Source organism: Phalacrocorax carbo, chromosome 1 (assembly GCF_963921805.1).
Source record: "Phalacrocorax carbo chromosome 1, bPhaCar2.1, whole genome shotgun sequence".
Classification (NCBI taxonomy): domain Eukaryota; kingdom Metazoa; phylum Chordata; class Aves; order Suliformes; family Phalacrocoracidae; genus Phalacrocorax; species Phalacrocorax carbo.
The window spans coordinates 13,815,487-13,837,091 of NC_087513.1; the positions used below are offsets into that span (position 1 = coordinate 13,815,487).

The 21,605-nt window shown below is 44.2% G+C and overlaps 3 protein-coding genes across 7 annotated transcripts in view; 1 reads left to right on the forward strand and 2 right to left on the reverse strand.

Annotated features, from left to right (window-relative positions):
- Positions 1-873, reverse strand: part of PHTF2 (putative homeodomain transcription factor 2) — a 75,817-nt gene extending 74,944 nt beyond the window's left edge. For 3 of the 4 annotated variants that reach the window (XM_064444154.1, XM_064444129.1, XM_064444161.1), the window contains exon 1: positions 784-873. The gene's annotated coding sequence lies outside the window, so the exon portion shown is untranslated. Of the gene's footprint in view, positions 1-383; positions 624-783 lie in introns of those variants that run through there. The other variant, XM_064444145.1, reaches the window with a different exon arrangement.
- Positions 874-1,368: 495 nt separating this feature from the next.
- On the forward strand, positions 1,369-5,091 carry TMEM60 (transmembrane protein 60). The gene is made up of 2 exons (XM_064444195.1): positions 1,369-1,537; positions 4,427-5,091. Exon 2 carries the CDS (start codon positions 4,469-4,471, stop codon positions 4,871-4,873), a length of 405 nt encoding a protein of 134 aa, XP_064300265.1. The 5' UTR covers positions 1,369-1,537; positions 4,427-4,468; the 3' UTR covers positions 4,874-5,091.
- A 4,627-nt stretch (positions 5,092-9,718) lies between these two features.
- Positions 9,719-21,605, reverse strand: part of RSBN1L (round spermatid basic protein 1 like) — a 53,374-nt gene continuing 41,487 nt past the window's right edge. For both annotated transcript variants that reach the window (XM_064444183.1, XM_064444171.1), the window contains 2 exons: positions 15,255-15,363; positions 9,719-15,172 (listed from right to left, as the gene is read on the reverse strand). In XM_064444183.1, the coding sequence (XP_064300253.1) occupies positions 14,516-15,172; positions 15,255-15,363 (766 nt within the window). In that variant the 3' untranslated portion in view covers positions 9,719-14,515. The remainder of the gene's footprint in view (positions 15,173-15,254; positions 15,364-21,605) is intronic.

The following is a 21,605-nucleotide window of genomic DNA, read 5'->3' on the forward strand; positions in this document are numbered from 1 at the left end:
AAGGGCAGAACACCGGGATGAGGAATAGGAAAGAAAGGAAGCGCCGAAAGAAGAGGAGGGCGTGTAAAATACAAGAATACAGACGGAGCCGAGACCAGAGACGAAGGCGAAGATACCGAAATTGAGGACCTTTAAAGGAAAGGGGAAAGAAGCCCCATGGCCCGACGCAGGCACTAAAGCGGCTCGGGATGCGTTAAAGCGACCCCCCAGGGAACGGCGCGCCGCGGCAGGGGTCAGACCCCGCGAGCGGCGAGAACTCGCACGGAGGCGGCCGCAGGCGCGCACCCGGCGCCCGCGACAGCCTGCGGCCGGGACCGAGGAGCCGGGGCACGGCGGGCCCCCGGAGCGGGCGGCCCCCCTCCAGCGGAGGCACCGCACCGTACCTGATGCGGCGTGGCGGGAACGGCCGGCGCCGCGCCGCCTCCGGACCCCGCCGCCCCGCGGGAGGGCAGCGGTGATTGCTCCGGCCGGACGAGGACCTGGGTTCCGCGGAGGCGGCGGGCCGCCCACCCCTCCCGCGGCCGGGCTCCGCCGGGGGCCGGCGGCAGCGGGCCGGCAGCGGAGCCGCTCTCGCCGCCCGGCCCGGGGCCAGGGCAGACGCGGCAGATGGCCCCGCCGCGCCGGTGATGCGCCCCGCCGCCCCTCACCGAGCCGGCACCCCCGCCCCGCCCCGGCCGCGGCTCCTCAGCCGAAGCCGTCCCGGCCCCCTCCCCACCCACGCAGGGGCCCCAGCGCCCCACTTCTCCCCCCTCCCCCGCCCGCCCAGGCGGGTCCCGACCTTACCGGCCGCCCGGTGCCGCGCGGAGCGGGCCGGCGCGCGCTGCAGACAACGGCGGCGAGGGGACCGCGAGACGGCGGGCGAGGAGGCAGCGGGCGGGCGCGCGCCAGGCAACAGCTGGGGAGGGGGGGGGAAGGTGGCGGGGGGAGGAGGAGGTGGCGCGCGCCCGAGTGGCGGCAGCAACAGCGCGCCACCCTGCAGGGCGCGCGCCGCCGAGCTGGGGGCGGGGCCGGGCGCGAGTCGGCAAGCAACAGCCTCCCCTCCCCCTGCGGGAGGAGAGGCCAAGGCGCGACTGGCGGCGGCGCTGTCTAACGAGAGCGGGAGGGGGGGTGGGGCTGTGCTTGACGGACAGTTCCCAGGACAGAGGCGGGGCTGGTGTGACAGGCAGCTCCTCGCACGAATTGGCGGCAAAGAGAAGGGGGGGGGGGGGGCCCAAGGGCTAACGGCTGCCAGGTGGGCTGGCTGACCTTGATGGGCGTCTCTACGACCGACTAACTGCGGGGGGAAGTCGGGGATTAACTTGAGCGACGCGGCTGCTACCCAGTGACAGGGAGGCGCGGTAGGACGTGCGTCCGCGCCGCCCAATAGCTGGGCGGGGAAGGTGGTAGCTGCCTGTGGCGGAGCGGGCGGGGAGGGCCCGGCCCCTCAGCGGCCCCGCGGAGCCGGGCGGGAGGGCGATGCGCCGGCGCCCCGCGGCCGGGCGAGGGCTGCGGGTCCCTGCGAGGGTGGCGGCGGCGCGGGGCGGCCCGCGGCCGGGCGGTAGGTGGGGAGGGAGAGGGCTCTCACTTCAGGCTCCCGCGCCGGGCCCGGAGAGGGCCGCCGCCGCGGCGGGGGAAGCGGGGCGGTGGGGGAGGCCGGGTCGGCCGAGTGGGGACCGGGGAGGGTGGGGGCAAGAGCGGGGCGGTGGGGAGGCCGGGCGGGGGGCGAGGGCAGCGCCGTAGCCGCTGGGCCGGGCCGGCCGGGGCCGGAGGCAGCCCTCTGAGGGCGGCGAGAGGCTGCGTGTGCCGACGGCCCCCGTCCCTCTGAATAGTTCTGAATTGATTTTCTTTTTCCAGCCAAATGCAGCACTCGGGGGCTCTCTTTCGCTGGAAAGCAGTAAAACAAGCGCTCCGGTTAAGGGGACGTTGTCGTTTGACTCTACGCTTTTAAATCTGCCCAGAGCGCCTGGGCGTGGGACGCCGCGGGGCGAGGGAGCGGCCGAGCGCCCAGCCTGGGCTCCGCGCGGGCCGCCTGACGCCGGGTTTTAAAACGGGGCTGCCGGAGCGTTTCTTCCTGGGTGCGCCGTCACACTCGCACCTCTGAGTCGGCTTCGGAACGTCATTTAATCAAGCTAGAGTTCTGTTTCACTTGGTTTTAGTATCGTATCGTCATCTGAACTTTGTTAGGCAACGATCAAGGTTTAAATCTAAATGTATAGATCAATGTTACCTTTAATACTGAGCCAAATTGCATGTGTAAGCTTCCTTTTTTTTTTTTTTCCCTTCTAAACAGCACGTAAGTAGCTGTCATAGCATTCTAATTATGTAGCTCACCCGACCAAGGTCAATAATGTCTACTTAGTGTTTCTCATTACTGAAAATTTTGCCTTCCCGCTAATTAGATGAGTCCTATAAGGAGTTGAGAGCTTTTTTTATTATTATTATTACACTCTGCCTTTGACATTCCTCCAGTGCTTCTACGGAAGAGCTAGTTCAGACTTGTACCATATCTGCATCCTTTTTCCAGCGTTAACCATCTCGTTGCAATAGCTTGCATCTACCAGAGAATCTGATGATGATCTTTCTTTCCTAATGAGAGATGGGCAAGTGCTCCATGTAATCAAACCCTTCATCCTTACATCAGCTGTATCCCCAGCTGTCAGTCTTTAAAATTTGGTACCTTCCTTTACTTGGACTATAGGACTACAAGATCTCAGAAGTACTTGGATTTTCTTGAGTTTTCATCAAAAAAAGCATCTAAAATTGAATGGAGCCTTGCAGTCCTGCCTACTCCTGCAGTTACATCTCTTAATTAGATAAAAGAAAGGCAGTGTAAGGTCCCATGCTCAGTTTTCTGCCTGTGCTTTTTAAAATTGTTACAAAGTGGTTCTGAACGCTTGGGAAAACTGAAAATCTTTTCATCAAGTGAGCAACTTCAAACTGAGTAGCCCGATCTAATACATCTTCAGTAGCTTTCCATTTCCTCCAGGACGATTCATAGCACCTTCCTCGAGTATTTGATAACCTGATCCTTGTAACAGTGTTGAATTCCTTTCTTCCTTTCAGGCCTGAGTTTCCAGCGTATTTCTTTGGTTTCTGCTTTCTCTAGCTTGCTAAGAAGAGATTCCCCTTCTTGTAGTATCTGTGGCATTGATTTTTAGAACTCATTTTCAAAAACATTCTTATGAAAGGAATGTTGAGACTTCAGATCGCTACTCTTCACTTTAGCCACAGACTTGCACTTGAGAACATTGGGAATGTTTTCAAAATACTGGAGATACTTCAGGCAGCTCATAGTAATTGTTCTGTAAACCTCTGCACCTGCCAGCTGTTTTAGGTATGTGTCTGTAAGGAGAAAGGAGCAATGCTATCTAAACCTCCTCCAATTGTTTGTCTGCTTAGCAATTAGCTCTTAGGTTGAAGGTCACTGCTAAGCTTCACCCCTTCCCGAAGGAGGGCTCTCGGTTTCATCCTGCCAATAACCAGCTTTCACCAGACCCTTTGGTGATCTGAGCAGAACTGAGACATGAAAAAGCAAACTACAAATACTCTATTTTAAACTTATTCTTTTTTTTGCTAGTTCAGCTCAAGGAGCTGGCCTGCTCTGGATCATACAAGGGAAGGGGTGCACTGACAGTAAATCCAATGTAAATTATTTTTTACTAAACTGGATATTTTCCATAAGAGGAATCCCACCACTGTCCACTCAGTCAAATTTGGAATAGGAAAACTAACTTTTATGACTGTAGTGGCAGATGTACGTGTCCCTGTTTTTCTTCTGTCATGGCTACACAGAAGTTTAAATGTACCACCAAGCCAATGAACCTGAATAGTGTTCCTGGCAGCCAGTGTCTGTGTTCTTTAGCTACCTACCAGAAAGCAAACATTATCCAGAGCTTTTAGTTTTAAAATTACTGCTTGACAGAAAGTGGTAGTCGTGCTTACCAGCTCACTTTCAGCCTGGGTCATCTCAGCTGCAGCTCTGCAGACTATGGGATCTTTCAGATGGTTTGTTACTTGGGCTTGTTAGTCAGTTTACATTTTACTGTGATTGTTTTGTTAGACAGAACTGCTTGGTTTATTTTCAAGTGTTAACTGTGAGAGCCTCAGTACTGGAGGAAAATGGGTCTAAACATACTCTTAACATACAAAAATCCCTCAATGAGTCTGAGGGCTAGTTTAGGATTAAAGCATAATTTTTTTCACAGAAGAAATTTAGATTAAGGCAGTTTCCACAGCTGGCTTAAGGCACTTGAATAGTGGGCAGGAGGAAAACAGAGTGCTTCACTGAGGGTGGTAGCTATAAAAGAAATGCTAGGAAACGGTACGTAGGTGCGGTTAGAAGGGGTGGGAAAGAAAGAACAAGAGCTGAGCCTTCTTTAAGGGGATATGCTGAATGGCTATGCAGTGACATTTTTTGATGCCTTCCCCCCTCTTCTGTTTCTGTTAGGTTGTTGCTGGCAGTGACAGGCTTCCTCTCCAAGCTGTTTAAATGAGAATGTCCCTGGCGCAAAGAGTACTACTGACATGGCTTTTTACGTTACTTTTCCTGATAATGTTGGTGCTGAAGTTGGATGAGAAAGCCCCGTGGAACTGGTTCCTCATTTTTATTCCGGTCTGGATATTTGATACTATTCTTCTAGTTATGTTAATTGTGAAAATGGCTGGACGTTGCAAGTCTGGCTTTGACCCTCGCAATGGCTCCCAAAACATCAAGAAAAAAGCCTGGTATCTCATTGCAATGCTGCTTAAGTTAGCCTTCTGCCTTGCCCTCTGTGCAAAACTGCAACGATTTACTACAATGAAACTAGCCTATGTGTTTATCCCTCTGTGGGCCTTGCTTATTGGGGGTATGGTTGAACTTGGATATAATATCTTCTACGTACGAAGAGACTAAGCTCTGAGAAGTGGTTTTCAGTGCTAAGGGTGGTACCAAAGTACTGGATTATTATAGTTCTGCCACAAACTTCATCTCCAAAGTAGAATGCCAAGTAAGAAATCAGACTGGAGACTTTATCTAAACCAGGCTGAAGACTGGAAGGAGACTTGTTCCATTTTTTTAATTTTAAAACTGTCACATATGCCCTTGTAAATAAAAGTATTTGTTCAACATAAGCTGTTCTAATATGATTATTGTTATTTGTTACATGGAATAAGATGCGGGCAGAAGATCTTGAAGGAACCACAGATGTTCTACCCCTGAGTGTTCAGCACATTGGGCAGTCCTTGGAAAGAGGATTTAAGATTTCTACTACTTCTGCTGTCACTTGACAAATAACCAGTTAACAGTAATTTCTGTAAAGGCCTAATTTGATTTAAGAATCGGTAACAATCAATAGCTGCCAAGTAAGAGCAAAAACAGAAGAAAGTGACTCAGCCTTTTCTTTTTGACACTGAGAATCCACTTCCACTCTCAGGGTTTTAAAATAAGTACTTTTTTTGAGCTGCTGAAACAGACACTGACAAGTCTGTTCACCAAGGGGAAAAAAGTTTGTAGCTGAACTGTGCCAGCAGTCTGAGATCCAGAGAAGAGGGAGACAATTGATGAGCTTTGCAAGGGAGAAATCAGCAGTGAAGACTGATGCTGGGGGCGAGTGCTGTAATGTCTTTGTACCTGTGGGCAGTGGGCAGTGGACAAGGAAAATGTTTTCTAACACCCTAGTACATTAAATCTCTGGGGGTGAAGCCTTGGCTTTGTGGAGGACTGGCAGCTCAGATGTGAGTAAATGACCCTGATTTCAAGTAACAAATGCAGTGAAGGGGATTTGTGGGAAGAGCTGGAACCATAAGCATATTTATGGACTGAACGTGTTCTTACAGGAGCTACAGTAACACCAAATTCAAATGTTAGTGTTGTCTAGGACATTAATAACACATGTGCTGAAGATACTGATGCATTTCCAGTTCCTAGGTACAAAAGAATGGTGAATGAGAAGAGCCCAGGAAAAGCCATCTAAGGCAATGGGTGACTAGATCAAAGTGTCTCACAAATAGAACTTTAATTATGTACATCCAGCTGTCCTTAAAAAAAAAACAAACCTCCTTCCTGAAGCATTTGGATTGTCTCTTGCTGTTCAGTCACACAGATGGGGGCATAAACACATGGGAACCATGTCAGAGACTGCTGAAAGGGCTTGACCTAAGAAAAGACCCTGTTCCAGTCTAAGGCAATGGATCTCAGTTCAGAACATCAGGTAACAAATGATCTTTAAAAAGAATTTCAGTCATGTTTGCTGCAGGGTGCTTGACGTCCTACCTTGCTAAAGGAGAAACCAAGGAATGACAAAAACTCTGGTCATTAGCTGTTAAAAATGCAAACTATTTAGAACACCTTTATTATAATAAAAATAATGTATCAGCTTTCACAAAGCAAATCTGTGTACTCGGCCCCAGGTGATAAGCATCACATAGTTTATGGGGAGCTGTACTACCATTTAGAAATCTCCTTCCCCTTCAGTGCTTATCGGGAACAGTTTTTTTGGAGGTGTGTATCCACACCTGACTGAGTTCTGAACACTTCACAGAAGGACCTTGCTGTGTTTGAGACATTTTTTGCCTGCTCATACAAGGCTCCCGTGAAGAACGGGCTTCCTTCTCTGCCTTTGGGACTTTTTAAGTTAAAATGGCGCTTGTGATGAGGAGGGGGGAAGAACGTCTGTCTCCATACATGCTCGTGGGCCTGCTGCATATAGGAAACGTGAGAGTGACCATGACATTTACATGCTCTATTTAAGTATACGTGTGTGTGTATATAGAGCATATATAGAGCATATGCTTGATTTGTACATCCAGTTTAGATCTCTTTAGCGGTTCTTCAGTGGTCAAATGGAAACTAGGGTCACTGAGCTTTGCAGGATGCAATATTCCAGGTACGGCCTGTGGCACGCAAGCTAGACCTCGTGGAATTTTTATCAGATGTTTTAAAAATTTAGGGCAAAAAAGAAAGTGGCTGAAGACCTACCTCCAAGTAAGGTAAACTTTTATGAACCCCTTAACAAACATTGCCACAAATACCTAACAAGCATTTAAGCACTTTAGACACGACAAACAGATACATGCACCCACACTGATCCCTGTTCGGTAAGTTATGTTGTGGCACTGAGCATAAAACGCGGTGCCCAGAGTCTGTCCCCATCTGGCAATTATCACAGAATAAAAAGCAAAAAAGCCTTGTTCAAACGATGCCAAAAGAGCCCACACTGCTCAGCAGAGCAGCGCAGCTTTCTCAGCCCAGCTGATGATGCTAATGGATCATTCTAACTTAACACAACAAATGATGGGAGAATAAGAACGAGCCTCATTAGGACTTGGTGTGTTATTAGCACGATGGGCCACAAATGGTGACCCTGCCCCCTTAATAAACCCCTTCTATTCTACAGATGCAACAATTATCTGGAAGTTCGGCATCTCTAATTCACTAGACTTAAACACAGTTGTTCCAAATCTTCTCTTAATTAATTAAATTCAATAGTAAAAGACCAAAAATTGCAGGGTTTGAGGTTTTGTTTTGGTGTTTCTTTTTTGGTGTGTGTTCTGTTTTTTTAAAGGTTTACAAACCTTGAAATAAATTACAGCAATCCCTTTTGACTTTGTATTTTGTATCAGGTTTAACTGACCTAAACTGTGCCAACACCTTTGTACACACGGTCTTGCTTTTTGGTGATACCAGAACTGCGTTCAAAAGGGTTTACGATACAAGGTACGCTGTAGCCAGCTCCAGAAGCTGTTGCAGGAGTTGCCTCTCTTCATAATTACCCTGTTCTCAAAGGCGCCCTTCACCGCTTCGACATGGAGTGAGGTCTCCTCACACCCTTTCTTGAATTTACAGACTGATCAACTGATCTTCATTAAATAGAACTAAACGAGTGAAAGGCGGCGTTGAAGCTGCTGGCAGGGAAAAGGGGAAGTCGATGCCGAGACGGCCCGTACCGATCTGTGAGAAACGGGCAGAAGGAAATGACGATGCAGGGACGCGGCGCACTAGAGCACACCTCACCCGAGGCTCCTGCAGCAGCTAACGCGGGGCACGGAGGGGAGAAGGTCGCCTTCAGCGGCTCTGTTGTAAAATGCAATTCAGAAGCTTGCTGTTCTGAAATGAAACTGGAAGTATTTATTGTATATTGATGATACATACGTTATATAGGGAGAAATTATATGTATTGTATATGGAGATCTATATTCTCCATCATTTATTTCTCTTTGAATCATTTACACAAGCCCGAACACTTCAGCGTGCACTGTAGGTGAGTACCTATGTTCCTCTGATTAAGGGAAGCAATGCACATGTGTGGAACGTGATGAAGCTAGGGTCTCCAGTAGCCCATTCATACTGCTGTTCGCGGGTTGTCACCATTTTAGAGCAGCGCCCAGTTTTCTGCTCTTTCTGTGCTTGAAAAATACAACCGTGTGACATCCCCACCTCCAACAAACTTCAACCTGAGTGCTCCGCGGGCGCGTGTACCCGGCGTCCCAAATGCACTGCTAGGCATGGGGGCAGTATTAAAAACTAAGCTAGCACAGGCCTAAGTTACACAGTGGTTTAAGAGATGGAAGCACCAGTGTTTTCTGACCTATCTGCACAGTAGTACAGAAACAAAATCCTAGAGCAACCTCATGGAAATTTGCCCATTTGCCCAGTTTAAAAGCTGGGTGACACAAAGGTACTGATGGAAGTGAAATTTATGAGGCTCCAGGAACTGAGAACTCTAACAGCATTAGGCGTTACTTATTTCAACACCATTGTATTTTGGGAACAAAGAAAGCTGCTTTTCAGTAATAACACTCCTGAGTAACTGTGTCCTCAGAATTGAGTTCTTTGAATTCATTAGCATGGAAAGCGTAGCGCTGCCGTGTCCCACATCACACTTTTTTTTTTTGTTTTTCTAGTTGAGGTACAAATAACTACGCCAAATTGGAAAAAGTGTTTGTACCTTTTCATTGTACCTTTATTTGTTTAAGATTTGGATGGAGTTAGTCTCCCATATGAGCCTGGCCTACCTGAACAGCCCTGGGTATCAGCTAGCTGCTGAAAAGCACCAGCTTTGTGGACTAAGGCAATTTAAGGAGTGGAGTGGGACCACTACAGTGCTACTCAATATTAATTTGACATTTTCTCCTTGTTCTTGTACTGAAGTTGGATAAAGAGTAGAAAAATCTGCAACTCGGTAACACTCTTTCCTTTGGTCTGCCGTTTCTAATAAAACCCTCACCACAAGCAGGCAAATGTAGGAAGAGTCCACATACAGCGCAGAATGACAGTGTAAGAGCCAGAAACAGGAGGAATGAGAACCCGAGCTAATTTTATCTGTGGTTTTATCTCAGTGTTCCTGTTGAAGTTCATAAAGAAATCGCTGCTAAAAGATGTTTTGTATCTAAAATTTCATCTCTGAGATTAAGAAAAGCTCTCAACTGCATCGATTAGACAGGTAAGAACCTGAGCGTTACTGCATGCTTCAGGTGTAGCTTTAGCAGTCTTGACTTTTGTACCATTACTCTTATACACACAGGTCTAATTCTCAGGGATTATTTCTTCTTGAGACACTTACAGAACAGCTTTCTCGGCTAACTGCCCTATTTTGTCTCTGTACAAGCAGATAAAAGAGCTGCCATAGAAAGCACAGCCCTGGGAACACAGACCTAAGCTCTACCGAACATTGCACTTTCATTCAGGTGGTGCGGAAATTAATTGGTAAGAGAAAACATAATATCAGAAGTTATTGAAAAATAAAACTTGATAAAAATAGAAGTTTAAACTGCTGTTTTAATCAACGATTGTATCAGATTATCATAACTGTACACCAAATATTAAAGGACTATTTAGGACTAACGCCCTCATCAGTAGGCTTATCTACCAGCATGACCAGAACACGAGAAGCTCAGTGTTTAGCTGGGACTCAAGTACAGGACAGCTCCAAAGCAGAGGAAATATTAGCAACATAGCACAGAGAAAAAACAGTGGTTAGAATATAATACACTAAATTTGCCAAGTCAGTATCCCTGATGATTCTAATAGAAATAGCAACCTGGACATTGTGAAGTTAATCGCTGCTTCTGAACAGAGCACAAAATAATCTGCATTTCTAAGAAAAATGAAATGAGTGGCTGATGATAAGCGTCCCAGATTTTCCCACGTATGCTGCAGACTCGGTGGGATCTGCACAAAGTCTCGGTATCAGCTATTATACAGTTCGTAAAGTGCATTTCATCCGCTTGAGAAAGTAACACAACACCAGTTGAACACAGCGACTCACAATCAAAGAACACATTCTCAACAGCGTCATTCACAGCGAAGCGCAGGTCAGCGAACGCGAGTCCCTCGCAACCCGTATACATTCACGGTCAGGTAGCAGGCGCCGGCCTGCCTACAGGCAAGCGTCGCTACCTACCCGACCACTAGGAAACACGGATACAGTTACACCTGAGAAGCCTGCACAGTTCTCTTCTCCCTCGGTCAGAATCAGTACAGTTCTCATCCTAGCAGGGTCAGGTGGTAGTCTGCTATCTCACAACACGTCACTTTGCCAATGAGCATGGAGAAAACATGGATTTATTTCAATCAATTCAGCATCCTTATTCACACGCGGATACGAGCAGACAGTCATTTTGATCAGTGAACACCAGTCCTGTGGTCCTTGACAGACTTATTCAATTTTCCAAATGGTTTGGATCAGTTTCACAGCATTCTACGATTTTATGTTTCCATTTCCTACATCATTTGCAATGCCAACTAATTTACTGCGCACATGTATATCTGGTTAAAAATCAATTTTATTTATCACCAAGGAATTCTTTCACAGATGAATACTTAAATCATCACCCTCTGAAATAATACTTTATTTCTAATACTAAATAGAATTAATATTTCAGTTAAAGTAGTATTGAAATATTCACTATAGTAACAAGGAAGGAAAAATCTGCATGCTAGCAGTACCTGTAATGAAAATGCTGTTTCAGAGTCAATTCGCAGGCATTTGGAGGGCTGGGGGATGACACAACACTGCGTAACACTTGTATGTAACACATGAAGTCAGTTGCCAGTGAAATGCAAAAGATCCACTAATTTAAAAAAAAAAATGTAGCTACCATGTTGAAAGCTATTGGCGGTGACAGTAACAATGCAATGCTTTGCTACCCACAGATACAGTACCAGTGTCTAGGAAAACATGTCTGAATTTCTGCACATCACGTCATTAAGTGGAGCACCGCTGCAAACGCACGGACGCCGATACCACTGCAGTGCGGGCGACAGGCCTTGAGCAGATTTTTCCAATCTGCAGAAGAACAAGGGCCAAGAGAGACAACTAAAACACTGGAGATTTCAGCCGAAATAACAGAAAGATTTATATGTCACTGAAATCCAGGAAGGGGGCGGGGAGCAATAAGCAAAGACTAGATCCAGTACATCAGAAGGCATGAAAGATTTATTGCTGAAGCAAAAGTCTGAATACGAAGTTGTATGCGGCAGGAATAAAGGTTATAGCACAGACCACATGAAACCAAAGCGAGACCTTTGTCAGACTAACGAACAATTTGGGAGCTGAAGTTCTCAGAAAAGATACTCCCCTCTTAAAGAGCAACCACATCAAAAGGAATACACCGCAGGCAGAGGACAACAGCTTTTTTTTTTTTTTCTTTTTCTTTAAAAAAAGCACAGCAAGAAGCATATGCTAATACAGCCAGTCGCTCAGCCTGCTCCCACCTTTGAATGCAAAGGGAGTTCTGATTGCCGGGATTGCCCGTGGCTTTCCTCATATTCTGTCTAAAAAGGAGAATCTAGTCTATCTCAAAAATCAAGAATAAAGGATGCATAAAAGTTGCAAAAACTGCCATTTACTTTTAATCTCTAACATCCTGAAAGTGATTTAAAAAAAAAAAAAAAAAGAAAAAATAGGTCGAAGATGGAAGCAGTTTAGAAGACCTACCTGAGCAGAACTTTGAGGCCACATCAGCCAAGACCACTGAGCAGGTCTTCAAAAGGAAGCAAAGTTCTACTCTTAAGTATAAAGTCGTGTTTGCTAAACCATCTTCTAAGATTTATTTTTTCAGTCTGGACAGGGTCTATGGTGCAGAAAGTTGTTTGCTGTCAGGGGGGATGCATACACTTTACTAAAATCTGGCAAATTTAGAAAAAACTACTTGAACCAGAATGAACGATCAGCACACGAGCACCACCACACAAATAAGATTTTTTTTTTCCTACATACACTAAATAGGGGGTTTTAATTTTTTTTTTTTTTTTTTTAAAGCAGTATCTGGCAAGGCTGGTTTTGATAAAGATGGAGCCTTTCGCTCACCCACTCGGAAAGCTGCATGCTTGGTGCAAACTACAACCTGCAGCTCTTCTCTTTTACTGCTCTCCAAGGGCTGGCACCGAGAAGGGGGTAGAAGGCTCCATAGTTGTGTACGGATGTTCATAAAGCCAAAGAGATTACGGGTGGAAGTTTCCAGATAATCCAGAAAACACAAAGGTAGCAGAGACCACGCTTCTGTCAGGAAGGCTCAAATTCTTACATGAACTGATTAGTTTTTCAAATCAGAACCTGCTAGAGTAGTAACTTACCACGTCACACATGAATCATTTGCTCAAGGTGTGAGGGGAAAGCAAGATCCCTGAGGGTGCCAAACTGGTAGGAATCTCTTAAGTCAGCATGAAAGAAAATAGCAGTAAGACTTGAGGACATGTTAGCCACATCCAAGAGATTCATGTTTCTATTGCTCCTCTAATACATCATTATGGCTATATAGGAGTAACATTTAGCAATTCAAATATTGATTTAATAAATAATTCCTTGACAGACCTATTTTAAATTTAAACAAATCAGGGCACTCATCCATTAGGTGGCTGATTTTAGTGCCAAGTACAGAGTAACATTTTGAATTTTAAAAACCTATAAGCAAAAAATGTTTTCAACAGAAGGGCCTTGGGTAACCAAATTAGACATCACCTGCAAATCACATTGTCCTATTGCTACAAATGAAGCCAAAGTGATCACTAAGTGCATCAAAAGGTTATAAACTGGGGAGGTACGGATGTACAGCTCTCAAAGTTATAGGGAAAAATAAAAATAAAAAAACCCAAACAAAAACTCAGCGACACAAAGGGCTTCGGAAATAACACCAGACCTAGGCTCTTAAGTTTTAAATACTTAATTGAAGGACAGGCTGTATGGCAGTTTACTGCTATCTGTATCTGTAGCTACCTGAAAAAAAAAATATCATTCAGATGTGTTTGAACTATACAGCAATATGTTACACAAAGAATTAAATAAGTTAAATGACAGAGTTTTTGCCACCACCACACCAGATGCTACCTAGCCTTGAAATCCTCTTCCCTCAGAACACAGCTTCAGAGAATTCAAGCGTTCCATAGGCAGAGAGAGAGAAGAACGGTTAACTTGGACACCACTCTTATTTTTTTAATGAAACAACTCTTGCTTCTGAAGTGGGACTTGTGAGGAATCTTCCTACTAGACACACTGGCAAGTATCTTTGTTGCCTGGCACTGTCAAGTACAGGGAGCAATTCAAATCCAGATGTGTCTCAGTGAATTACAGGTCACTGCTAAAGCTGAGGCCTTTATAGCTTGGTAAGTAACCACTTAAATACCCTTTGTTTAAATTTTAGTCAGATAACTGATTTAAGTCAAGGGGGTGGTTGCTGCTGTTGTTTTTAATGTGAAATGGAACTGTCTTCACTGTGGCTTGAGCAGGGGGAAGAGGCAAGCACAGAGGGGAGCTTGCTCCTTTGCACCAGCTCATCCAGAGAGATGCGTGCAGTTACGGGAGCCCCCGGGGTGCCCAGCCGCCCTCCACGGCAGGGCAAGCTTAGCCTCTCAGTTCCACCTCAGCATCTGACAGCAGGAGTGGGGCAGGGCCCTCAGTGAGCAACTGTAAGGAATCCTGCGCAGGGAGGACCGATTTCACATCCTGACTAATCCTGATTTACAAAGAATGCCTCAGCTCACTACAGCTCCTCACCCCACAACGGCGTAAGGGCATCCTATGTCTTAGTGCAGGTAGAAACATAACCATGTAGAGAGGCAGTTTAACTGAATTATTTTTTGCAGACCCAAAAATAAAACCAATCTGTTATTATGAACCTTTATTAAGCGGCTCACATTTCAGTATAAATCACACTAAAAAGATTTTTAAAAAAGATATTTACACTACAGTGCTGACACATTTAAAATGAAAAAATTGGTATAAATAAGCTCTATGGAAAAGCCTGGAATTGTCAAAAAGAATTCTGGCTCATCTTACAAAAAATATATATGTTAAATGTCAGCTCTACTCTAAAACCTACAACTCAAAATTATTTAAAGACTTCTTTATGTTAAACCTGCAGTGTTTACAGTGCATCTGGCCCTAAGTGCTTTGATACTTCACAGTTATGGACAGGCACTGAGGAATGTTACAAAGCTACATAACTATTTCTGTAACAGATGTGAAGGCAAGTCACAAACTTACCTCACAGAATTTATGAATCTTTACATTATTACATCATTAAATTTAAAAAGGAATTTAAAACCGTATATACAAATTTAGCACAAAAAATCATCCTCTCTTTGTCCATGCAGTTTCGGGTATGATGAACTATGTTGTCTTGTATCATCTGGATGTACGTGACCTCCAGGGCATAACTTGCCTTGTAAGTCCTTGGTGCCAGGTTCACATTTAGAATCCACTTCCAACTTAAATGCCGTCAATTCAATGTGATCCAACCTAGTCTGAACGTTCTGGGCCCCGACATCATTGGCTGTCGCTATCTTTTCAGTAAGATCAACATTCATGGGCTCTTCTTTTATTCGGTGAGATGCAATAGGTTCGTGTTTTATCGGCAGAAATTCCTGCTGCAGATACTTTGTCTGCAGAGCATCTGAAAATTTGGTGTCTTCGGAGGTATTTTTGCTCATTGTACAAATTCCACTGTCAGTCTGAAGTCCGATAACCGAAGACTTGAGGTCTGCAGAGGTCTCTGCTTCAACAGTACTTGTATTTTGAGAAAGTTCTTCCTCTGAATGATACAGCTTGAGCCGGATGTGCCAAGCCAAACTGCACACAGCTGAAACTGTTTTGAACTGGTGCACAACATTCCTTGGGATAAAATAAATGTCATTATCGAATAACTGAATTCTGGCATATCGAATGCCTTCCCTTCGCAGCTGATTAAGTTTTGCATCATCAACCCACTGGACACACTGGAGGAAGAAAGAGAAAAAGGGTGAAAACTCTCATTTAGGACTCAGAGGACAAATGATCAAGAGATCGCAGCTTGCTTACCTGTGAGAGTGGAGGCTCATGCAAATCTAACTGCATTCGCTGAACTACCTCCAAGAAGTCTTCAGCATGAAAACAAATTACATCTTTGGTTATACGAGGCTGCTCAGACCTGCAGAAGAGTGAGAATTGCACAGTCAGAGGCTGGAACTTAACATGCTATGCAGAATAATAGAGAAAAGTCTGCAAGCAAGGATAAAGCCAATGATTAAAAAAAGCAACAATTCTAATGTAACCTAAATTTTGAAGAAAAAACGTTGACTAAAATGGCTAATTCTCAAACACAACCTCATTAAAGTGGTTAAATGAATTAACCACAATTTCTTTACAAATGGCAGTAAAAGCAGCAATGAAAGAGCAACAAAACTATTTTTATTTTTAATTGACCTCTGCCTGCCTTGATGCTGGAAGACAGATGCCCCAGATACATTGGGCTTACACTGTCAACACTCTACTATGATACATCTATCAGATACCTCCAAGTATGCAGCAGTCTGACTAGTACTATGGCAAACTCTGGTGACAAGTGGTGTCCCTCAGGGGTCTGTATTGGGACCAGTACTGTTTAATATCTTCATCAATGACACAGACAGCAATACCATGTGCACCCTCAGCAAGTCTGCAGACAACACCAAGCTGAGCGGTGCAGTTGACACACCAGAAGGACGGGATGTCATCCAGAGAGACCTGGACAACCTGGAGAGACAAGCCTGTGAGAACCTCATGAGGTTCAACAAGGCCAAATGCAAGGTCCTGCACCTGCGTCAGGGCAACCCCTGATACCAATACAGGTGGTGGGATGAAGGGAATGAGAGCAGCCCTGCAGAGAAGGACTTGGGGGTACTGGTGGATGAAAAGCTGGACATGAGTCAGCAATGTGTGCTTGCAGCCCAGAAAGCCAACCATACCCTGGGCCGCATCACAAGAAATGTGGCCAGCAGGTTGAGGGAGGTGATTCTGCCCCTCTGCTCCGCTCTGGTGAGACCCCACCTGCAGTGCTGCGTCCAGCTCTGGTGTCCTCAGCACAAGAAGGACATGGACCTGTTGGAGCAGGTCCAGAGGAGGCCACAAAAATGATCCAAGGGCTGGAGCACCTCTCCTGCGAGGACAGGCTGAGAGAGTTGGGGTTGTCCAGCCTGGAGAAGAGAAGGCTGCAGGGAGACCTTACTGTGGCCTTCCAGTACTTGAAGGGGGACTATAGGAAAGATGGGTGCAACCTCTTTGGCAAGGCCTGTTCTGACAGGACAAGGATTAATGGTTTTAAACTAAAGGAGGGTAGATTTAGACTGGATAAAAGGAAGAAACTTTTATGATGAGGGTGGTGAAGCACTGGGACAGGTTGCCCAGAGAGGTGGCAGATGCCCCATCCCTGGAAAGATTTAAGGTCAGGTTGGATGGGGCTCTGAGCAACCTGATCTAGTTGGAGATGTCCCTGCTCAGTGCAGGGGGGGTTGGATTAGATGGCCTCTAAAGGTCCCTTCCAACCCAAACCATTCTATGATTCTATGAAACATCACTTAGTATCTGAGCTTTAAGCACCTTGTCCAGAGTTAGTAGGGAAGCTGAATCTACATCAAGTTGCCACAATGCTACTAAGCACGAACTACTGGCATCCTCCACAGAACACCCCTTAAAAATACAGTCCTATTTATGCTCACTAGAGAGCTGCAGAAGAGCAAAATCTGAAGTAGGTTTGTCTCCGTATTCAAACTATCAGGAGAATTCACCTCTTGTCCCACAACATCTCCTGCAAAGAAACACACCATTTATATAATTCTTCTAGAGACATTAACCAGAAATAGCTAACAAAAGGCAAAACCAGCTACAATTCTTACCACTTTTCTGATCTAAAAGCCAAACACAGTTCTTCAATGGTAACATAAAACTAAGTTCTATGTTTGCTTTTGAGGGACGTTTGGTTTTTAAAAGGGTTTAAGATGTGTGGTGATACGAAGACTTCATTCACACAGGATAAAACTCACACTGGAGTAGTTTTGCAAGGAAAATATATCAGCTAGAAAGACCCCGGTTGATGACTTTCTTCCTTCGTTGCCCTGTGGAGCCCTGCCAGTGCTGAGAGGAGTGAGCACCCTTCCCCGCAGCGGGCTGCTGTGCGCTGTTCCTGCACAGGCTGGGTCCAGGCACAGCCAAGAGGAACCATGGGCAGAACCATGAAACACAAGGGTGTCCTCCTGCCTCTGACACCTGCCAGCAGGCCTGGCCTCTGCCACCCCCCCGGGCAGCCACCCCACCCCCCCCCACCTCCACCGGGGTCGATTTGCTGGGGCCTGGGGAAGGAGCTGGCAGAGCAAAACAGTTTGATATGTTTCAGAATTTACTGAATGGATGTTCCAGCACTTTTTAAAAAGCAAGATAGTAACCAATTTTCTTATTTATATATGTATATGGCTTTATTTACATACTAAGAAGCAGGCAATGATGTACAGTTTATTGGGCTTTTTAAACAGATGAGGCATGTTTATTTTATTTAGGTCATGATCTCAATAAAGAAAAACCAAACTACAGTTATGAGGCTATTTTCAGGGGGGGAAAAAATCCCAGATCAACTACTGAAAGTACACTAGGGAGAATTTTCAGAGAGTGTATTTTACTTTCAATATTACAAAGATGAAAATGTCTCTCTGTTTTGGTCCATATGCTCCTGAAGAAGCTTTAAGCACTGAAAGCAAAAAGTTTACATAAACATCTCTAGTCAGTGGTATAAAAAAAATAAGCTACAACCTACTTTTTTTAATGCAGTTATGTTTTTTATTTTTTTAAGAATATATATCTGCATCTGGAGTTCATATTTGTAAGTGAAGTTCAGAATTAAACTACAAAGAATATCTGCATACCAAAAGAACCTTAATTCAAAGCAATGTTTTCACAGCAGTGTCTACTCTGTTTTTACACATTACACAGGACAAATTATAGCTAATAATTTTTTTAAATTATTCATTTTCTCAGTCCCTATATATATATGCAACAGTATGCATTACCAAATCTGTGCTGCAGTTCTATCACAAAACATGACATTGCTTTTACAAATGCAAGAAAGGGAAAATTGCCAGATTATCTTTAATTCTGCATTTGCAGATTTGATATTTAGCACAACTTGGAGACTGTATTTTGTAAAACCTAAAGTTTAGGGGGTATCCGCCCCCACCAAGCAAAATAGTAGCAGCGTCCAAAAAGACATTAAATCCAAACAGAACTGTAAGACGACTTCAGAAAAATCCATTTAAGACCCTATCAGAGCACTGCTAGAACTATTTTTGGCAATTTTTTTTTTCTTTAACCTCATTCTTCAGAAAGGCTGGACTCTTTGCTGTAGCTTTTCAAAACAGATTCAAGATTACAGGTTTTACCATGAACATTTCTTACCTAATGCATGAAGTCTGGCAATATATAACAAATTCCTATGATCATATAGAAAAGCACTAACAACTTCATGCTCTGGAACACAGACTTGAGAGCTGCTTGCACTGAAGCACAGGACAGGGTTTAATTTTGCCAACACCACCATGAAGGGTCTTTTGCTGTTCCTGTAAAAACCCACCCAAGTGTCCCAAGTAAATCTTCAAATTTTCCGTAATTTAAAATTTCACTTGCATTTCTTAAATTCTAAAGCACACTTGGTATCACCTATAAAAATGGCATTAAGTAATCAGCATGATCACTACACCAGTGTTTATTAGACTTCAATGCAGGGCATCCCTTGAAAATGTTTGCTAGCAATAGCCAGAGCTCTTCTACAATTTGTAAATAGTCACAGAAATTTAAAAAAAAAAAATAAATCCCAATCCAGTAGTTTTTACAAAAAGCGTCAAATCAAAAGCCTGTCACATTTGGGAAAGCAAAAATTATTTTTTGTTCTTCCGAAAACTATTTTCTTTCTAGTTCTGTCCTCTATCCTCCAAAGCTGCCTTTGCTTTTCAACAGTACTGTTCCTCTCTGTTCTGAAACTACTGAATATATCCCACTTTCTCTAAATCCACAGCACCTTCTTGATTACAAAGCCTTTTTTGCACAGCCAATTCACTTTTATACGAACTGAACACAAACTAACAACTCAGTTCAGCAAGTCTAGGAATTGCCTTATTTCATCCTCAAGGAAAATATGAATTTTATATATGGTATCTCAGCATTAAAACATGTGCATTTTTACTGCCATAGTGCTCTAATCGCCCCTGGAATCTGTCCGACTTCCGGTTTTGTTTAACTCTTCAAAAATTTTTTTTTTAAAAAAAAAAACAACCACACCCAGATTTTTTAAAATTTCTATGCATGTTGTTCCCTTTAAAATAAATCTACCCGCATCTTACAAATTATGGTAAAGCTAATTTCTAAAATTATATTAATGTGTTACATATTAATTAATGATGCTTCATTATCGTAAGCCCTGATTAGTTCTCTTCTTGAAAGTACAGTGAAGTGGCTTCTCAAAATTATACCAAAAAGTGGAAGGGGAAAGGAGAAATCATTGAGGTCAAATCAAGCTTGAAATACACCACTTTTACTGTATTGATTGTGTTATGTATTTTCCTCCTCTACATATGTGAACCCAAAATTTCTTATTCTGTATTAAAAGATACATTTTCAGTCCTTACGCTGAAGTGAAACACTAATAGTTACTTTCCTCCTCCCCCTCCTTCCCCCCCCCCCCCCCCCCCGAAGTACTTTCAAGTTTGTTGGGCAGTTTTGCCTATTTTCAGATCACTTTTTGATCAATACATTTTTTATTTTGACTAATTCATTTTTCCAAGTTTAAAAGGAGTTTTAATGGACGTTGAATAGAGACCCTTTTTTACAAGGGCCAACATATGAGAGCAGATGATAGTTTAGATCTGAAAAGCAAGAAGACTTATTTTTAGAATGCAAATGAACATGTTAAGATTTCCAAGGGCGGAGGATCTTGTTATGAAGGTACAGAGTGAGAATGGGAAGTTCCGACAGACATTTAAATCACTATCAACTTAGGTTCTTATTAATTTCCACAGGCATACAAGTTTGGGGATGGGGTAGTTTGTTGGTTTGGGGTTGTTTTGTTGTTTTACCTTTATAATGAATCTTTGAGTGTCTGTCTCCCTCTCATATGTGTGAAGTGTAATTTAAAATAAATCAGATCTACACAGTATCTCAGCTCTTGCCCTGCTACCACTGCTTAGTCTGAGTTCACTCCAGCTTCTCACAAAGCGAGCAAGAAGGTTAAGGCTCCAGCTATCATCAACATGAAGAGAAAGTAAACTGCATAACCTCAGAGCCCAAAATAAAAACACGTTAACATCTGAACAATCCAGTTCTTCTCCAACAGTAATTTTACAATTTTCTATCTCAATGAACTCATGCACTGTAACACAAATTTGCATCACCTCATCCAAAGGGAACTCCCTCTTCTAAATTCTAGACACATATAAAGAGCAAAGGGTATTTTCAGTGTTTACATATGCAAAGGTAACCTCCAAAACTAAGGTCATTCTCCCAAACCAAGGTCAGAAGATCCTCAAAATGCTGCTTAGATCTGGGCCAGGAAGTCCATATGATTATGGGCTTCTTATTTGGCTAAAATGTGTACAGCTTCAAATGAGATACATGCATTTCCCAAGTCTCATATGGGAATTCCAAAGACAGACACCAAAGAAAATCACACAGCCTCATACAACAGGATTCTTCCTAGGTGATCTACCATAACTAAACCAAGGTCGTAACAGCCATGATTTTGAAGCAGAAGCATAAACATTCTGCTCACCTCCAGACAACACGAAGAGTTGCCAAAAGGTCTTCACGCACACCCCTGCTCACATCACCGGGCAGTGCTGACAAAAGTCCTTCTTACAGCCTCCCATCAGATGCTCATACACACTGATATGATCCCACTGAGCCTTCTTTTCTCAAGCGTAAATCCCAGTTTTCCCACGACCGCCTTTCAAGTCACCAGACCTGCTCCAGTATGCCCATGTCTGTCTTGAACTGACAAGCCCAGACTGGATGTGAGACTGCAGTTGTCTCTCACCAGTGATGAGCAGAGGGGAAGAATCATCCCCCTCAGCCCGCTGGCAGTGATCTTCCTAACCTGTCCATATGCACTATTCAAAGCAAAATAAAGCGTGAAGTGTTCTTACATCTAACGTTAACTCTGTTACAGCAACTCAGTTATAGCTACTAAACTGTCACTGCAAGGCACCTTTCTGGTTTCAGCCACACAGCAAAACTGCACCCAATCTAGCAGAGGGAAAACACATCTAGTGCACAGAGGGGGGAAAAGAAGTCCAATATCGACTAAGTCTTCATTAAATCTCTAATACTAGATTGTAGTTGGTAGAAGGAGCACAGAATAGGTTAAATAGAAATTCA

Excerpts from the sequence above, each read along its gene's own strand:
- TMEM60 (XM_064444195.1), top strand. The coding sequence starts at position 4,469 with ATGAGAATGTCCCTGGCGCAAAGAGTACTACTGACATGGCTTTTTACG.